This window comes from Psammomys obesus, unplaced genomic scaffold, assembly GCF_907164565.1.
Source record: "Psammomys obesus unplaced genomic scaffold, mPsaObe1.curated_primary_1811, whole genome shotgun sequence".
In the NCBI taxonomy this organism is placed as follows: Eukaryota; Metazoa; Chordata; class Mammalia; order Rodentia; family Muridae; genus Psammomys; species Psammomys obesus.
Genome location: NW_026596256.1, coordinates 11,784,949 through 11,803,877, shown reverse-complemented (window position 1 = coordinate 11,803,877; position 18,929 = coordinate 11,784,949). Strand labels below are relative to the sequence as shown.

The 18,929-nt window shown below is 35.7% G+C and overlaps 1 protein-coding gene across 1 annotated transcript in view; it reads left to right on the top strand.

Annotated features, from left to right (window-relative positions):
* Gpr149 (G protein-coupled receptor 149) overlaps window positions 1-18,929 on the top strand; it is a 43,406-nt gene that overhangs the window by 5,594 nt on the left and 18,883 nt on the right. Inside the window, exon 3 of the mRNA XM_055596821.1 lies at window positions 1,395-1,852. Within this exon, the coding sequence (XP_055452796.1) occupies window positions 1,395-1,852 (458 nt within the window). The remainder of the gene's footprint in view (window positions 1-1,394; window positions 1,853-18,929) is intronic.

The window sequence follows — 18,929 nt, the reverse complement described above, 5'->3', positions numbered from 1 at the left end:
CAGAACTGCAAATGTTACAGTATAGAGAACACGATCATCTGCTTCTACTTTTCAATTTTCTTTTGCTAACAATTTCTTCTTACTTCTGTTCTGGCTCACACAAATAATGAATGATACTGATAAATTCTATTTTTCAGAACGCACAACTGAGCTGTAAATCTTTGATTCTGGGAACATTTCAGTAATAGAATGAGCATGTGAATGCCACTAGAGTGCGTTGCAAAGTGAATCAAATTTTATGTTTTATTCCCATAAAAACTTTATAGCTTTTCATAATTTTTCCACCAAAGATAGCGAAATGCCTAACTGTAAAACATTCAGCTATCAAAGTAGAAAGTTTTCTTGAAAGAAAACATGTTTTAAATGATGAAAAAAAACACATCAAATTGCATTTTGCCTACCACTTAGATATAAGTTGATTTATAATTGGCTGATGTTCACACTCAGAAATTGTATCACTTTCTGCCACACTCTTTTCTAAGATTTTCGGTTGTACCCACCAATTAAGGGTGTTACATTTGGAATACTCGCTCCTCTGTCTATTTAAATAGTAAATTCTACTAATTCTTACTAAATATATCTTGTGTTTATTCAGCTGTATGAGTACTCTAAAAATGCTTCCATTCACAGAATGCACCTACTTTTTAAAACAAATATATTGTGAGTTTATTTATATGAGAAATGTACTTGTTGCCAGAGGCTGTGACTCACACACATAGCCCCAGAATTAAGACTGAATGGTGGAGAGTTCAAGGCCAGACTGTACTAACTGGAAAGTTCAACACCAGTCTCATCTCCATAGTGACACATTGGAGAAAGAAAAATTATGCTTTTGAAGTTAAAAACTACATTGCAGAATATGGGCCATTTTTTTAATGTATGCTTTTACAGACATAATGTCAAAAGTATTATAGACAAAAAACTCTTGAAGTGATTACTCTTTTACAGACATAATGTCAAAAGTATTATAGCCAAAAAAACTCTTGAAGCGATTACTTATGCATAAGAGCTCATAATATGAAGGCTGTGTAGTAATCAGTTTTTAGAACAGGAGACAACATAGTGCTTTACAAAGTAAAAAAATATAGACATAAAATCAGTGAACCGAAAAATAAAAGGCACAAAAAACCTGAATATATCTGAGTTTCCTAATTTATAGTCAAGTTTTAGTCATATGAAATTGCCGAAGTCCCCATCAGGTGAGAGAAATCAGGTGAGAATAATAAAATAATAGATTCTTGTAAGAAATGTGGCTTTGAATACATTACAAGTAACTGAAGATTTTTTAACTCAGAGTAATCAGGAAAATGCAGTGCCTGTTCATGCTCACTATTTCCATCCAATGCTGTTTATATCTACCGTACTAACTGGAGAATTTTGTTGTTTTCATTCAGTGAAGAGGAAAGGCTTTGAATTCAATCTATCATTCCAACAAAGTTATGGAATCTATAAAATAGCGCATGCAAATTACTATGAGGAGGAGGAGGAGGATGAAAATTCCATATCCCGTCACAACCCAAAGAACTATGAGTGTGAAGCTACAAAGGAGCCGCCGGAAGACATCCACAAGGTCTTCAATGCCATCACCGTAGAAATCAGCACCACGCCACCGCTGGACAGCACCACGCTGCCGGCCATCAACAAGTGCACCAATACTGACACCCCAGAGCCCAGACAGGATGTGCAGGAGGACAAGGGTGGCTTTTCTGTTAATGCAGAAAGCGATATTCACCGTGGCGAAATCACCTCTTCTGAAGGTCCAGAAAGACGACTGTCCCATGAGGAGAGTCAGAAGCCAGATCTTTCAGACTGGGAGTGGTGCCGAAGTAAGTCAGAACGGACGCCCCGCCAGGTATGGTAAAGGCTCTTCTTCCCGAGAAATTAAAAGTAAAACTAAACACGAAACGTGTGAGAAGATGATGAGCTTATTGTTTCATTTAATCAGCCCACGGGTGATTTTGCCTGTCTCCCTTGATTTCCACAGTATCTCACTTTTACTCCACGGCCTTTGGAACGATGTTTCCAATGTGTATTTATCTTAGTTTTACATCTTCAGTCAAAATGTATATATTTTTGAGTCAGTAGATGTAGATATATTTTTTAAGAACTATAAGACATTTTATTTTAACTTCAAGTAATCTGATTAAATTTAGACTGTATCCAGAGTTCAAGCTCCTGTGGTAGTTGGTCAAATAAGTTAACATGTGTATTTTTACATTTTTCACACACATACACACACTTTATTTCAGGATGCATTCTACTGAGTGGTGCCAAATGTCCCATTTCTTTAAAAAAGATAAATGGTTTGATGATTATTTAAAAACTAAAAGGATTTGCACGTGAATATTTTTCCACTATCTTCTGATTCCAGGCTCGTATGAGTGATCAGGAGTCCATTCATTTTTCAGCCTGAAGTTGATATGAGCCTGTTCTTTCTAAATCTCATACTTTATCACAGTACCCTTTAGCTATCAAGTTACTAGGGAAAAAGAGATGTGATAGAAATCCTATTCCTTGTTTTAACCTCTGGGATCAAAAGCTGAACTCCAGAAATGTTCCGCTAGGATTAATGCATTCATTAATTAACTGTATCACAACATACCACAAGGATGAATGTGTATTTTTAAGTATGAAATATACTTTCCTATTATTTATTCTCATATCATTGCTTTAAAAAAGTAGGAGAATTCTTATATCACTTTAAAAGCCAGTAGAATATTTTTTTAAAGTGTATAAAACATTGGAGGAAATAGGCACATTTTTTTAGAAGTTAGAAACCTCAGAAAAAGTTAAATATTTGCCACAAATTTAATAATGCAGACAAAAGTAGAGGTCAAAGGACAAATGGTCCATATTTTTAGAACAGTAAGACTCTTCATCCATCAGGGCACTTCTCATATTTTTCATCATCAGTTTGTGTTTAGACCATAATGAACCTTTTGGCTTTCTTAGACTTAAATTCAGTGATTCTCATGATGAAGTGTGCAAGTCTGTGTGCATGTCTATGTGTGTGCATGCATGGCATGTGTGTGTGTGTGTAAAGTAGTGTCCAGAACATACCTCATGTGTCCCTCTCTTACTTCTACCCTTCAGCATGACCGTTAAAGACTGCATCTATGTGTTATTTAGTTTTTATTGTCAAACTGACACAACCCAGAGTCGCTTGCAAAGAAGGGAACCTGAACTGAAAACTACCCAAGATTACACTGACCTGTGGCAGTGTCTGTACAATCCTTTTCTTGATGGGCAGCATCACCCATAGGTAGACGGTCCGAGCTTATGTAAGCAAGCTAGCTAAACAGGAGCCAAAGAACAAGGATGTAAGCAGAATTCCTCCATTGTTTTTGCTTCAATTCCTGCTTGAGTTCCTACCCCTTCTTGTGATGATTGTTACCTGGAAATGTAAACCAGATAAATTTTTTTCATTCCAGGCTTCAGCCTTGGTTGTTATCACAACAGAAAAGCATGATAGAACAGTCTGTCATGGGTCTTACTCATTCTTTTTTTTTTTTTTTTTTGTCTTATTTTATCACAAATGGTTCTTCCCAATACAATATTTTTTTTGTAATTTTAAGCTTTCTCAAAACAGTATAACATGGAATATAATTTTCTGAGACTTATTTTTTCAGTGAAAATTAAGTGATTTGCTTTTTCTAAATTACATGCTGTAAGAATATTAAGAATGTTAAGGTTGCTCAGACCTGTAATCCCAGCACTCAAGGAGGCAGAGGCAGGTGGATCTCTGTGAGTTCAAGGCCAGCCTGGTCTACAAAGTGAGTCTAACAAAATCAAGGCTACACGGAGAAACCCTCTCAAAAAAAATCACAAATATCATAAATTACAACCATCATTTATAAGTTTTTGTTATAGGAAGTACAAGTGTCTAACTATACCTAGAAAAAAAAATGAAAGGTTGAACCTATTTGCACATAAGCATGTTTCTGCTCACATCTCTCTTTTAAAAAAAAAGTAAACTTACATGTGAAAATAGAAAACTTTGATAAATCTAACTCTCCTCCAGTTGTAAAGATTTGCCGATTGGATATTAACATTTTGACATCTGTGATAAGCAAATATTCTAGGAAATTTATACAAAATGATGACAGTTTATGTGTTTATATCTAAGGATTAGGTATCAGTTGAAATATAAATGTCGATATTCAATATTAGCTGGTATTAAATAGTGTTAGTTGTTGGAACTTTAAGAAGAACAGATTGGATTTTAAATATATTTCATTTTCTTCAGCTTTCCCTTATGATGTGTTTAATTTAATCAAATTTAAATTCTTAATCTCACTGTGTTTATGCTAGTAAATATATTTTCAATATATTTTGTTAGAATTTAAAAGCATAGTAGTTAGAATAAATTTACCATTTTTAAATATGATTAATATAAACCATGAGTTTAGGGTATCTGTAAGACTGAATTTTATGTTAAATCTGAGTGAGAAAATGTTTCTTTTTGGTTTTTTCCTATGTAAATCCTATGCGAGATACTATTAGTGTGTTTGGAGGTAATCACTCAGTTACAAAGATATGATAGTCTTGACATGAGTTTGTTTCTGGACAAAATTATAGCTTGTCCAAACCTAAAATTTCATCAGTTATGAATTATGGAAATTGAAGGTGAAATCATTTAGCAGCTTGTGTGTCATCCCCCTAAATAATAAGCTGATAAAATTGCCCATGATTCCACTTTTCTTTTGTTTTCTCTTTTTTTAAACTTCATTAATTTGTTCTTATAAATCAGAAATAATGTCCTATAGATATGCCGCTTTCACCACAGCATCTGAAAGTGTTTTCTTATGCCGGGAAAACATAGAACGTGTGTTCTGAAACAGTCAAAGGGTGCACAAAAAAGGAAAGCGTGCTTGTGCTTGAGTTTACCATGTAGCCTAAGGGCGAGAAAATCTGGTAAGACCTTATTTTAAAGTCCCTTGAGAATCAGACAAAATCTATTTTTATTTTGAGGAAGGTTGTAGTTTTCAAAGAAAGCAAAGTATGTTTTGTCATTTAATCCCAGAATTCGGTATTGGCGTGTGTTCCTGGAATATTTCAGTTTTGTTGCTTCACTGAGTAATATCCTTAGATTGTAGAGAAGATAAGTTTAAGGGTTTTGGAGAGCAGAGCGTCCAGGCACAAGTGAGATACTCCTAAGAGAGAAATTGGCATTGAGTAGGTTTAAAATGGGGCACAAGATATTGAAATGCTAGTGGACTTTCGGGTGGTTCATGAGCAAATCAAGACTGCAGTTCTGCCATACAAAAATCAAACTCCCAAATTACTTAAATGTGCAACAAGTAAAAGGAGAAGGAATTGTCTCCAGATCTGCCAGGGCAGCACAGCGACCGCCTATAAAAAATACAAGGTAAAATAAATGAACGCACATAATATTTGAAAAACAAGAAAATGTAGGCAGCACTTCTTGGGTTCTAATTCCTAAAGAATGGATCTAAGCTTATAGATCAGGCCAAAATCGATCCTTCCATTTAATGGGTAACCTCTTACGTAAGACTACACACACATTTTCCAGTCCCAAAAAAGTACAACTGTTCACCTTTTAAAATAAACCAGTAAAAAGCTTGATGTCGGTGTTTGCTGGGACACTGTCAATGTAATAATTCTAGAGGCCGAAATCCATCCAAAGTAACTGTTAACATTTCTAATTAAAATGACCATGGTTGAAGAGAAAAATCCACTCATCGCCTCTAATTGTTGCCTCTGCTGAGTCATATCAGAATAGATGGCCGCCTGGCGCTTGGATATTTTATTTTTAACTATTTTTATTCATCTGAAGTGGTGAGTTCATCACTCAGAGGTCAGAGACCTGAAAATTTATTACATTAATAAACATATGGCCTTTCTTCTTTATTATTAGAAAATAATATGGAATTATTGCAGATGACTTAGAAAATAAGATAATAAGAAAAACAGACATGCTCACTCCAACCATCCGGACTTAATGCACGGGTTGTATTTTGTTCTGTGGACATTGGACTCTGGCTGTTAACAAACATGCCACATATTCTATTGTGGAATCTGCTTCGTTCCATTCACCAGAGTAATTTTTACCTCAAAACTGACCACATTTTGTGCCATCATCTGGCATGCTGTAGAAGCATTATTTAGAACATAGCTGAAAGTCATAAATAAGTACAAACTTGTACAAAGACAGTTTTATTCTGAATACATATATTTCATAAAACATTTCATGATTTTTCCATACACTCTTTGCTGCAGTATGCTAATTCCTTCTTTTTTACAAGTTCGGGGCGGGGGTTTATCTTCGTCAAACCTCGTGTAGGATCCACTTAATTCACCTTTTAAGCAAAAATTCTCTCAATTTTCTCTGAAGGGCCAATGGCTTAAGGAAACATTAATGGTTATGTGCAGACAACAGCCAGTCAGGGCTTAACTCCAACCTCTTTCTCTGTTAAGTGGCTGCCCCTTCCTTGACCTCAAATGACCAGAAACTCCCAATACACTTTTAAAAACTTTATTATGAACTAATTTTGAACTTTTGAAACATCTATAAAAATAGAGCAAAGAGCTTCACTATATTCTCCAACCAGCTTCCACTATTGTTAACGCACTGAAAAATTAGCAATGCCCGTACCAAAAGTCGGCAGCCAAGCTCATGAGAATTTTGCCAGTTGTGCTTTGACTGGATCTTTCTGAGCCAGAATCTGACCCAGGATCTCATACTGCATTTTTGTCAATGTCTCCTGTAGTCCCCCGAGTCTTTCATGATTTGAAATTTTTATTAAAAAATTACACAGCTCATTTTCTTTTGCCTTTTATAATACACTCTAGTTTTTAATTGCTGGTGTTTTCAATTGTTTAAGTCAAGGTCACATACTTTAAGCAAAACTATTGTGCATGTAATTCCCATCCAGACATGTCATGGTCATGTCTAAAGATACCTGTATTAGTGTCTGAGGAGCCTGAGCAAACACTGATCACCTTGTGGAGTGGTGACTGACACATTTCTCCATGTTAAGCTTGTGTTTTTCCTTTGCACTTTTATCCTGTGGAGATATTTTCAGAGGTTAGCCAGTGTTCAGTTTCATATACTCCTGCCCCTAATTTTGCATTCACTGTTGAATGTTCCTGAAACCAGTACATGAGAGTGACCTCCTACTTCTATTAATACAATTTCTCTTCTACTTGTTATTAAAATTCTACTGCAAGGATAGCCTATGTTTTTGCATTTGTTTATGCATTTACTTATGTTAATATTGGTTCATATGCATGTATTTTAATCTATAGTATATAAACCATATTATCACTATCTTAACTTTTTTCTTACCTTAGAGTTGGCCATTAGGAACTATTTGATTTTGGTTTCTAGGTTCTTCAACAAACCATGATAATCAGCTTTACATTTCCTTGCTTTCGGATGGTATGAGATAAACTCATCTTGACTGTTCCTTGACCTTACTCTTGAATTGGCCATTTTCCAAGGAACTTTGGTTTCTTTTGTGTAAATGTGGTATTTAGAAACACAAATGTGGAAGATACATGTTTATTGTTACTGAAGTACTTTCCTTCTAAACACAATTATTGAATGCAGATTGAAAATACATTTGTATATCTGTGTGCATGCCTTAATTCCTAATAATCTCACTATAAGAACAATTTAAAGCTAAATGTGCCTACTGACACTTCCAATGAACTGCCATGTGACCCTTCAAGTCTTTTCCCTTTCTTGTTTATGACTTTTTTCTGATAGTGAGAAAACTAGCTATTATTCACAAATATACTTAATTATCTCCTAATACTGCTCTCTAAATGATTTCTGAATCACTAACTCTGGATAAAATCAACAACAACAACATAAAGAAACAATTAACTACAGTGTGGTTTGCAGCTCCTTTTATCATTAGGTTATAGTTTATGGCCAAATGCAACTTTATAATTTCATTTAGGCTTCTTATTTTTTTCTCTAATGCCTTTGCTTGTTTTATCCTATTTTGTTTTTATTTTGATTGTTAAAATGTATATGTGTGTGTGTGTGTGAGAGAGAGAGAGAGAAACACAAAATTTCAAAAGTCAGAGCTCTATCAAGCAAGAAAACATATTCCTTCTTCCCTGTCCCCATTTTCTCATTCTTTCCACCCTGTTTTGGTCTACCTGTGCATGTAAACCGTCCCATATTTCTCTTCGTACAAGTGGAAAGACACATGTTTCTATCTTCATGTCCTTTCTTACATAAATATGCTCTTGTGCTTGATTTTAAATGTAATTATTTAAATAACATTTTATTACAATAAAATATTGTCCTGGTTAGTTTTGTGCCAGCTTGACACCGGCTAGTGTTAGTTAAAAAGAGGGAACCACAGTTGGGATAATCCCTCCACAAGACTGGCCTGTAAGCAAGTCTGTGTGCTGTTTGTCTTGACTAATGCTTGGCTTGAGAAGGCCTGCCTCACAGGCTTGGTGCTGTCCTTGGACAGGTGGTCTGGGTGCTGTAAGAAAGCAGGCTGAACAAACCACAGGAAGCAAGCCAGTAAGCAGTGCTCCACTATGTCCTCCGAGGCCAGCACCTGACTCAGGATCCTTCCTTGCTTGAGTTCCTGCCCCAAGTTCCCTCAGTGATGCTCTATTACCTGGAAATTTAGGCAAAATAAACCCTTTCTTCCCCAGGTTGCTTATGCTCATGGTGTTTCATCATAGCAACAGAAACGCTAACAAAGACATGATATGTCTATGAAGCCACTTCAATTGTATTCATCCGTGTCTGCACAGTACCGGGGGGTTACGGCCGTCTCAGCCATGCCTTGGTTTTTGTGTGAGCTTTGTGGGTTCCATTTCAGGTCCTCATGTTTACAGAGAAAGTTCTCTTACCTGTTGAGCCATCATTCAGTGTTTTTTTTTTTAATTTGTTTACTATAAAGTTAATCTTTTCACTTATGGCTTCCAGATGTAGATCCATGGGTATAAATGCACATCTATCCTGGGACCTTTGGCATATGAATCTCCATTCCATTTTGGGTTTATTTTTGCACTTGGCCAAAGATAGGTATATAATTTTCTCTTTTTTCCAAATGATTGGTTTTCACTATTTTGAAAGCATCACTTATTTATGAATATAATGATATCCATAGTGAATTAAAATATCATCTTGTATGTATTTCCATGTTACCTTGATCTATCTCTGGCTCTTCATTTTGTTCCCCTGTTCATCTGCTCTGGCATTTTACTGTTTTAATTAGAAATACTGCTGAACAGTGATGTCTGCTAAGCCTGGTCCCTTAGATTTTATTTTCTTTTTCAGCCTTTTTCTCTCTATCCTTGAGTGTTTAGTTTTCTTCATATTAAATTTAATTTAAACTTCTCTAGCTTCACTGAAAAGCTTCATCAAGATGTGCTAGAGTATAAATATTACAAAGAAATAGACACTGTTTCACTCCTCGTTGTTCTAAGCAAAGGAAAAGGCATTCTTCTGTTCTGCTCTGCCAGTCTCTTTATCTTAAAAAATTTTAAGTCTTGTTTCTACAAGTTATATATGTTTTTCTTAAGTTTATTCAAGAGTATTCATGTTCTTTGTTTCCATTTTAAGTAGAACTTTTAAAAATCTCCCTACCTAATCATAGCAAGTCGTACTTCAATGACCAGAGTCTTTGGAGTGTCTGTATTCTAAAACTCTTTGTGTGCTTTTGAAGAACTTATATCTATAATATATAATTCATAAAGAACACAAATAAACCAGCAAAAATTCAGCAAACAAACCAATAATGTTAATCAAGGGATATTAAATGGCACTTTACGTAAGAGGAAACAAAAATGGTCACACGTATAAAAGTCAATTATATCATTAACAATCAGGAATGTAGAACAGTAATGAAAGCTAGCCCAGATGTAGAGGGGCAAAAATCAAACAGTATGATGACAATGTGGACAAGTAAAAACACCTGTAAACTACTAGTGAGGCTGTATAGATGGCTTGGTGGTTAAGAGCACTTGCCACTCTTTCAGAAGACCAGAGTTCAGGTCTCACCATCAACATGAAGCTGCTCAATACCGCCTGTAATTCCAGCTGCGGGGGGTATGACACCCCTTCTGGAGATGCATGCATGCACCCACACATGTACATACATACACATTGAATACACACACTCAACACACACACACAATTTAAAGTAATAAATATGAATCTTTAAAAAAATGAACTCCTAATGAGAGAAATTCCTGAACCCCTTTGAAAAAGAAGTTGGTAATATCTCCAAAAATGAGATAACCTCATGACTCATACTTCAGCAGCTATTCTTCCCTAGATAGCTTAGAATTGTGCTGCCTCCTATAGCTACTAATTTCATGTGGTGTTTAAAATAGGAAATAATTTTTTTTAATTTTATATCAATTTTCTCAGTTACACTCTACTGTGAAATGCTCACTATCCAAATATGGCTGTTTGCTACAAATGTTGAACAGCTCAAATGCAAGGCATTTCTATTGCTGTTTATCTATTAGACAGTGTTGCCCCAGAACAACTATGTGTTTTTAGTAGCTTTGTTCTAATAGTGTTAGCACTTGAAACAGGTAAGAATGAGCAAAATGAAGGGAGGTTGTTGTTTGTTTGGTTGGTTTGGTTTTGGTTTGGTTTTTCAAGGCAGGGTTTCTCTATGTAGTCTTGGCTGTCCTGGACTCTATAGACCAAGCTGGCCTGGAACTCACAGTAATTGGCCTGTGACTGCCTCCCAGCGTGCTGGGATTACAGGCATGCACCATCCCATCCAGCTAGCAAACTAAAGTTTTGAGAGCAGGAACTGTCTATATAGCAGTGTATTCTCCAAAACTCCGTGACAGCTTAAACTTTAGGCCTTGTGCTTGCTCTGACCTCTTCAGGGATGTGCAGCATCTTCAGAATATATTCACATGGCATCTGGGTTTGGAAAAGTAATTGAAGGTATTATCTGTATTCTTGTTCCTAAAGAATACAACTGTGTAAGCTTCAGGCTCTTAAAAATCTGTTTCTAGTCCTGATTAAAAAGCAATGAAACTTAAAGTAAGGCTACACACATAAAATGAGTTTTACAAATATAATTAAAAAAAAAAACAGCCAACAATCAACACTGACTCTGTAATATTTGGTAAAGCTTGAAAGCAAACACAAGAAACTAAATGGTTTGAGGATCTGTGAGAAAGTGAGAAAAGCTTGGTGGAGAGCTAGCAGTGATTGCCAAAGAACTCTGTGAAGTGTTTGCCTGTAGGGATGCTTGGTGGCCTGGAAAGCACATCTGTGATCCCGAGAGATGCTGACAACATCCTCTCTCATCCTAAGAGATGACTGCTTTTTCACAGACTGCATGTTTGTGCTTAATGTTCCCTGCTTGCAGGTTAAGAGTCATGATTTTTTTTAAATATTTATTTGACTTTTCTTATATATTTGTGTGCAATTTTCTGTTTCTCTATCATTCTGTGTGTGTGTGTGTGTGTGTGTGTGTGTGTGTGTTTGTACACATGTATATGTGTGTACCTGTGGTAGCCAGAGAGGATGCCCTCTCTGTCAGATGCCCTAGAGCTGGAGTTCCAAGCAGTTGTAAGCTGACTGACATGGGTGCTGGGAACTGATGTTGGATCCTCCAAAAAAAAAAAAGCAAGCAACTGCTGAGTAACTTCTGAAGCCCTGAATTGCAAATTTTTTTAAAAAAATAAATAAATAAATTGTTCAGAATGATTCTTTCATTATTGTATTGAGATTCTGTGAGGAAATGCATATTTAAAAAGAAAGCAATGATGGTGACAGAGACACAGGCTTACACACATAATGTGGGAGGTTCTTCACTCTTCTTGTATAGCCAATTCATTTCTTTATCATACTTTCATAATTGGTCTATCAATCTAGGTTTGCTTGTGCCTTTCTTAACAAGATAGCTGCCTTTTACGATAACTCAGTATCCACTTCACAATTTACTTTCACAGATATTATCAATCACTTTTAACATGATTCCCATCATGTTTTGGCCCATAATGCTTTAATTTTCTTCTTTTGTTTTATTTTTAATATGTTTATTCATTTTACATCCTGATCATGGTCCCCTCCCCTCCAAGTTCTACCCTTCTACCCTTTTCCCTCTATCGCTCCTCCCCTTCTCCTCAGAAAAGGGGAGCCCCACCTCCAGCAACCCACCTCAACACATCAAGCTACATAGCACTGAGCTTATCCTCATCCATTAAGGCCAAGCAAGGCACAGCCCCATTAAGAGAAAGAGATTCAAAAGCAGGAAATTGAGTCCATGTCATAACACCTGCTCAATTTACTAGGAGACCCACATGAAGATCAAGCTGCCCATTAGCTAAATATGTGTAGGGGCCTAGGTCCAGTCCATGCCTGCTGTTTGGTTGGTGCTTTCTCAGAAAATTGCAACTAGGACTACCTCAAGACCCAGCTATTCTACTTCTGGGCATAGACCCAAAAGATGCTCCACCATACTACAAGGACATTTGCTCAGCTTTTTCATAGTAGATTTATTCAAAATAGCCAGAAAGTGGAAACAACCTAGATGTCCCTCAACTGAAGAATGGATAAAGAAAATATGCTCTATTTACATGATGGAATACTACTCAGCTATTAAAAGCAAGGAAATTATGGCATTTGCAGGCAAATGGATGATTTTAAAGGGTATTTGAAGCCTTGGACCTGTCATCATTTTGTCTTTTGTGTTTAGTCTAGTATAACCACTCTGCCCCTGCACATGCTGCTAAAAAACAGTAGTTACCCAGCGCTCATGGCGTCATTTCTCCTCTAACTTAAACATTGCTCCTCTCTTCCGCACTCCTTGTGATAAATATGCTTGTTTACAGCTGCTCACAGCTTTTTAACTGTCTGAAATCCAGAGACAAGGGATTTCTCATTGTCTTTTGTCCTTGAAGAAACTCAATTATAATACCTTTCTGAATGCATATTAAAACTAAATTTATTTCTTTGGCAGCTATAAAACATAATTCCTGATGTATCTATTGTCAGCTAAAATTCTCAAGCCTTTTACACTCTTGTTACTTAACCACAAAATTATCCATTCAGTACCCACATGTAGTTGGTTTTTTGTTGTTGTTGTTTTAGCTCTGTTATATCTTCTCTCTGTAAAATGTCAGCTTGACCCTGTTAGCTAACTTCCACTGCTTCTAACTGCCTTTTCTACTGCTGTGCAGAGTGCTTCCAGATACTGATTTAAAGGACAGGTTTCTATACCACCGTTCTAAATTTGTGTCATTCATAGATCTAACGGCTTATATTTTATATTTTGTCTAAACTTGTTCACTAAAAATTGAAGCTGAAAAAATATTCATTTTATAGAAATAAAGCACAGAGTATGTAAAAATCTGCAAGAGAATAAAAATCTACCAATCAAACAAAATGGTTTAAACTACAGAATAGTAAATGAGTGGGGAGAGGAAAGAGAAAATCAAATAACGCATGAGAAAATGAGTTCTATTGTCCTCCAGAGTTGTTTGAACCACGTAGGTTCTAGAGGTCAAACTCTGCTTCTCAGTGCCTTACCCACCATTTTAAACAACTTATCAAGCAATACACAAAATCTAATATATAAAAAACAAAATGAAAAGTGATTGAAAGTTACCAACACAAAGTAATAACTAATGTTTAAGTTGATAAGGAATATAAATATCTTTATTTCATAATTAAAATTGAATATGTTTATTAAATTATCATCCTATATCTCATCATATGAACAACAAAAAAAGTGATATGAAAGAGACAAGACCAATGAGAGAAGTCTGATGCAAACTTAATAAGACTTCTCATTCTTTTTACAGTATTTAAAGTCTGTTAGTTAGCCAGCAAAAGGGTCACTGGATAGGGGAACTCACTGACAAGGATGAAAACTAGAGTTCTATCTCTAGAACCTGAACCCAAATCTGTGTGTCTGTGTGTCATGAGCTGGCACTCTCCTCTCTCTCTCTCTCTCTCCCCAAATAATCATAAAAACCAAACTACAATATTCTTATTGTAATCTCCCTTAGTTTTTGTTCAGTTAACAGTTTTCCCCCTCTTTTTGACAATGATTCAATTAGTAACATATTAACATAAACTTAGTGAATTTACTTAATATCATTAATTTGCTTGTTTAATCTATGAGTGTTTTTCACAGCACAACAGTGTATATGAAGTTCCAAGCCCCTGCCTCCAGCTGTCCACACTGTGTGAAGAGTGCCAGAAGTTGACTTGCATGCAAATAGCTGCATCTTTGAGGAAAAAGTGTGGAGAATGAAGATAAGGCATTGCAGACCCAGGAGACATGGAGATGAAACCAGCAGCTTTGAGGAATAAAAGTGTCTTCTTAGACACTCTCATGAGCTCACACTGACCTAGTTCTTGAAGCTCTACACTCATGTCTTTCAAACTCTTCTTATCTGTGGAACTTGGAACCTTTCCAGGAAGTGTGAATATCACCTGTCTCATTTGTAATGTTCACTTCTTCCCATCTAAAACATTTTTTTACATTTGAATATGCAATCTCTTGCTTTCTTTAAGCCTGTCAACAACTCTGTTTATTAGTAGCTTCTCACTTTAGAATGTGACTAAGAAATCTTGGGATCTCTCACACCAACAAGGCTCTCTTTTATGACTTCTTGTTTTATTTTGGACACCTTTATTTTCATGAATATTTTCTTGACATTTAAAACTTTTCCCCAAAATACGGTAGCAAATCATAGTTGAAAATACCATCTTTTCCCATGCCATTCCTTGACTCAGTGAGGCTAGTGTCAACAGAGGCTCTCTTCACTTTTGTGACATTCTGATGTGAATATGGCCTTTAAAGACCCTTTCTTATTGCTTTGGCAGCTTCTCAAGCTGTGATTTTCCTCACATAGTTTTCCTAAGAATAATCTTACTGTGTTCAATGATGATTAACTTAGTTCCCCATTAGGTCTGAACTGACTCAACCGAAATTTCAACCTTCACTCTGTAACTGAAGCGATATGATTATACCAGAATCTCAGTATTGAATGCCACAAAATTTTCCTTTTGAAACTTTAGAGACACCTTACTTCCTGTGGCCCATATTGTAACTTGGAGATCGTGTGTCTTAGAAATAAGTACTCATTTTTTTCTATGTAGGTGTCCAACCTTTTCAGTAGCTTTGCAACATTGGAGTAAACAATGAAGCAGAAATCACATGGCAATAATGTCTTTAATTCAACAGAGTATAGTAATGTGCCATCACGAATGGCTACAGAATTTATACATAGAGATATCAAAGTGACAGTTTTGAAGAAGGGATGCCAATATGAATTACCTTATAACAGTTTACAATAAAGACCCATTGGTGTCTGCTGGATACCATGTTCACTGATGGGACTCTGAGAGCATTAATGAAATATACAGAGGAGAATACTTAAAGCCCACCCCCAAAGTGTGGCTTGGCCTAACCACAGTGTATAGCAAAACATCATCTAAGGAACTAAAAACTTTTCTGACATTTGGTAAGCTCATGGGACTGCTAAATTGATTTGTTATTGAGACACAATTTATTTGAAATGCATACAACTATCAATATATAAATTATGCATATAGAAGAATCCAGACAGAAACCTTAAGTATGTGCCGTAGGTGAGAGTTCTGTTTACTAAATGAATAAATATCAAAATAACTGCGCATTTCATGCTCAAATATAGCAGTGACTTAGATGGTAACAACCTAGTTGCTTTGCTACTGTTTGGTTAAAACAAACAAACAAACAAACAAACAAACTCAGGGTCAAACTCAGAATCAATGATTTCTCAATAATAGTACCAAAATAATAACCAACATGATTTCTTCAAATGCTTCTAAGAGGCTTAGCAAGTAAGAGGGTCTTTCGGGCATTGGAAAGCTGGCAGTAGCCTAGGAGCACTCTGAACACTGAGTGGGTTTTGATTCAATAAGGGAAAGTCAGTTCTGGAAGATCTTTAGTTTCAAGGAAAGATCCACAATGATCAGAAATGAGGATTCTAATTTAGCTAAAGAATTAATCTGCTATTTATTTTACCAAGTGTTTATGAACATATTTTTATTTTTACTTATTTGTTTTTTATTTATTACAATTTATTCACTTTGTATTCCCACTGCAGCCCCCTCCCTCATCTCCTCTCAATCCCACCCACCTTCCCTCTTCTCCCCTTTCCCTAGTACCTTGATAGGAGAGGACCTCCTCCTCTTCTATCTGACCCTAGCTTATCAGGTCTTATCAGGACTGGCTGCATCATCTTCCTCTGTGGCCTAGCAAGGCTGCAACCCCCAGTGAGGTGGGTGATCAAAGGAGTCCACCACTGAGTTCATGTCAGAGATAACCCCTGTTGTCTTACTATGGACCACTTGGAAACTGAGCAACCAGTGGGCTTCCTTTGAACATGGGGTCTAGGTCTTCTCCATCCTTGGTTGGAGTATCAGTCCCTGCAGGCCTCCCTGGGCCCGGGATTTTGGCTCTGTTGTTCTCCTTGTGGAGTTCCTGTCCCCTCTGTGTCTTTCTATCTCCCTCTTCTTCCATAAGGATTCCTGTACTCTGCCCAAACATTTTTGAAAAAAAATTAATTTCTGCCTGGTGATTTTATCTTCAAAATACTGATGTTACAGAAAAAATTCTTTTCATTGTAATGTTTTTAAGCTCAGCTACTACATGAGAATTAGTGCTATTTATTAATTTCCTTTTTATAAAGGTAGCAAAGTAGTTATCTTACCCTGAGTCCTTGATGAGAAATTCACTTTATATATAGAATCTCTGGCTTGTGTTTAACAAGCCTGATCTCTGACATTCCTGCTAAACTAAAAGAATCTTATTACCCAGCCAGTGGCTTTTATCCATATCTGACATTAAAATTACATAAGATAATATAAAAATTAGATAAACTCCAGGAACACTTCAAAGTAAACAAACACAACTCTCAGCACATTGTCTCAAGCATTTGATGCTTTATATATATATACAAATAATTGATCCCAATGAGCTGTCTCTAGGTTTAGTCTCACCAGTTCGTACTTTATAAACCAACATTGTAAAGCAATGAAAAAGAACAGTAACTCTAGTTACATCCATCCCTTCCTTTTTTGCTTATTTTTATTTCTGTCACATTGAACTCTGTGAATAGCTCAAGATGCTCCATATTTTAATGTGATGAAATGGGGAGAACTAAGCAAGATTGGCTCCGTCTGATCTCCCTCTGCTCCACAGTCAATCCAGCATCATAGTCATGATTTTCCATGAACAAAGAATATGGCTTCCTCTGAGTCGGTTCCCACATTGATGAGATGAAACGTGACATTTTGATAAAGTATTATCCAGGGGTAAATATAGAAAGAGCTGTTCCTTGGACTGGTCCTTTGAGGTAGATTTCTGTTCTAATAATTATTCTGTCCATCACCTGTCCTGTAGCATTATGGAGTTGTTGATGTTTCTTTGCTCTTAAACTGTACTTGAAGCTTCTTCCTGTTCTCAGCCTTAAATACTGGGAGGCTATATTAGTACAATTTAAATTCAGACAGGGTTAACAATTCTGGATGATCTATCTGGAATCTTAAAAAAAATCGTTAATGTAAGCAAAGAAATATCAGATATAGATGATTTCCCCACTATTTCATTGCCTCTATAAGGCAATTTTCTTTTTCCAATGGTCTTTTCAAGAATTAAGGTTATATTTTATTAAATCACTGAAGACAACCTGGATGAGAATTTAAAAAATGGTTTCTTAATCAATTTATTGTTTGTTTAACACTTAACAGCACATAAACTTTTTATATGGGCTACCTAATCTGATCCTTTATCTAATTGGTGAGTGATGTGATACCTTCTGCCTAAAAAGATGTATAAATTGAACTATGATCATTAATCCAAAATGTTGAAAACTGAGTCTGTGGATGACATGTATATTCATATATAAGCAGTACATTAAATACATATAGTATTAAAATAGATACCACTATTTTTTGTAAATTCCATATCATCACTTGATTCTCATAGATTGATTAACTTTTACCAAAATCTCATATAGACAGGAGATACAATTACAATTCACAATCTGAATTCTAGTTAATGTTTTTGGATACCAGTGAATGAGATAAAAAATAATCAACAGAGACACATATGAAATTCATTTTTAAATGATATGATTTTCTTATTGAATCAAATAATAGTTTTTAAAAACTCAATTTTTCATTTTGCTCACAATGTAATGGCTATCTAAAGAACATACTTTTGACTTTGAATACATCAGAACACTTTCTAAAGTCTAGATAGTCAATAAAACAGTAAATGGGCTCTGACTTACAGCATTTCCTGGATTTCTTTGCATAAATATTGTAACGATAGTTAGCTTTGTGGTCCCAGGGAGACATTACTGGTTAATGGGTTGGGAGGTGTGTATCATCAGATGATAGGCTAATCCTAACACAGGGATATGGTAGGATAAATATCTGAGATGACAGATAATCACGAAATATAATGGGATAATTAGAAGGGGTCCATTTTGAGGCTTATATTGTTTTATTTCACTATCATTAAACTGTAACTTAATATATACAAACATATGGCATATATAAATCATTAGGATTTTAAAATATAGAGCTGGCAAGATGGGTGAGTGGGTAAAGAGCTTCTTGTTAAATTGGCTGACCTGAGTTCAATCTCCAGAACCCATAAAGTAGAAAAAAAAGAAAAGAAAAACCAATTCCTCAGGCTTCCATTCATCTGTCTAGCCTACACATGCATACATACATACACACACACACACATACACGCCACAAGTGTAAAATACATATACACAATTTAGAGGTTATAGGGTCATATAATTTAATTATAAATAACTATTACATTAGAGTCCTGAAATTTTCATAAACAAGAGTGAGCTTGAATTACTAGCGTACTCCATTATTTAACAGGATTCAGCATAAGATGCATGCAGTGATGTTAGTGACTGACCACAAGAGTCAC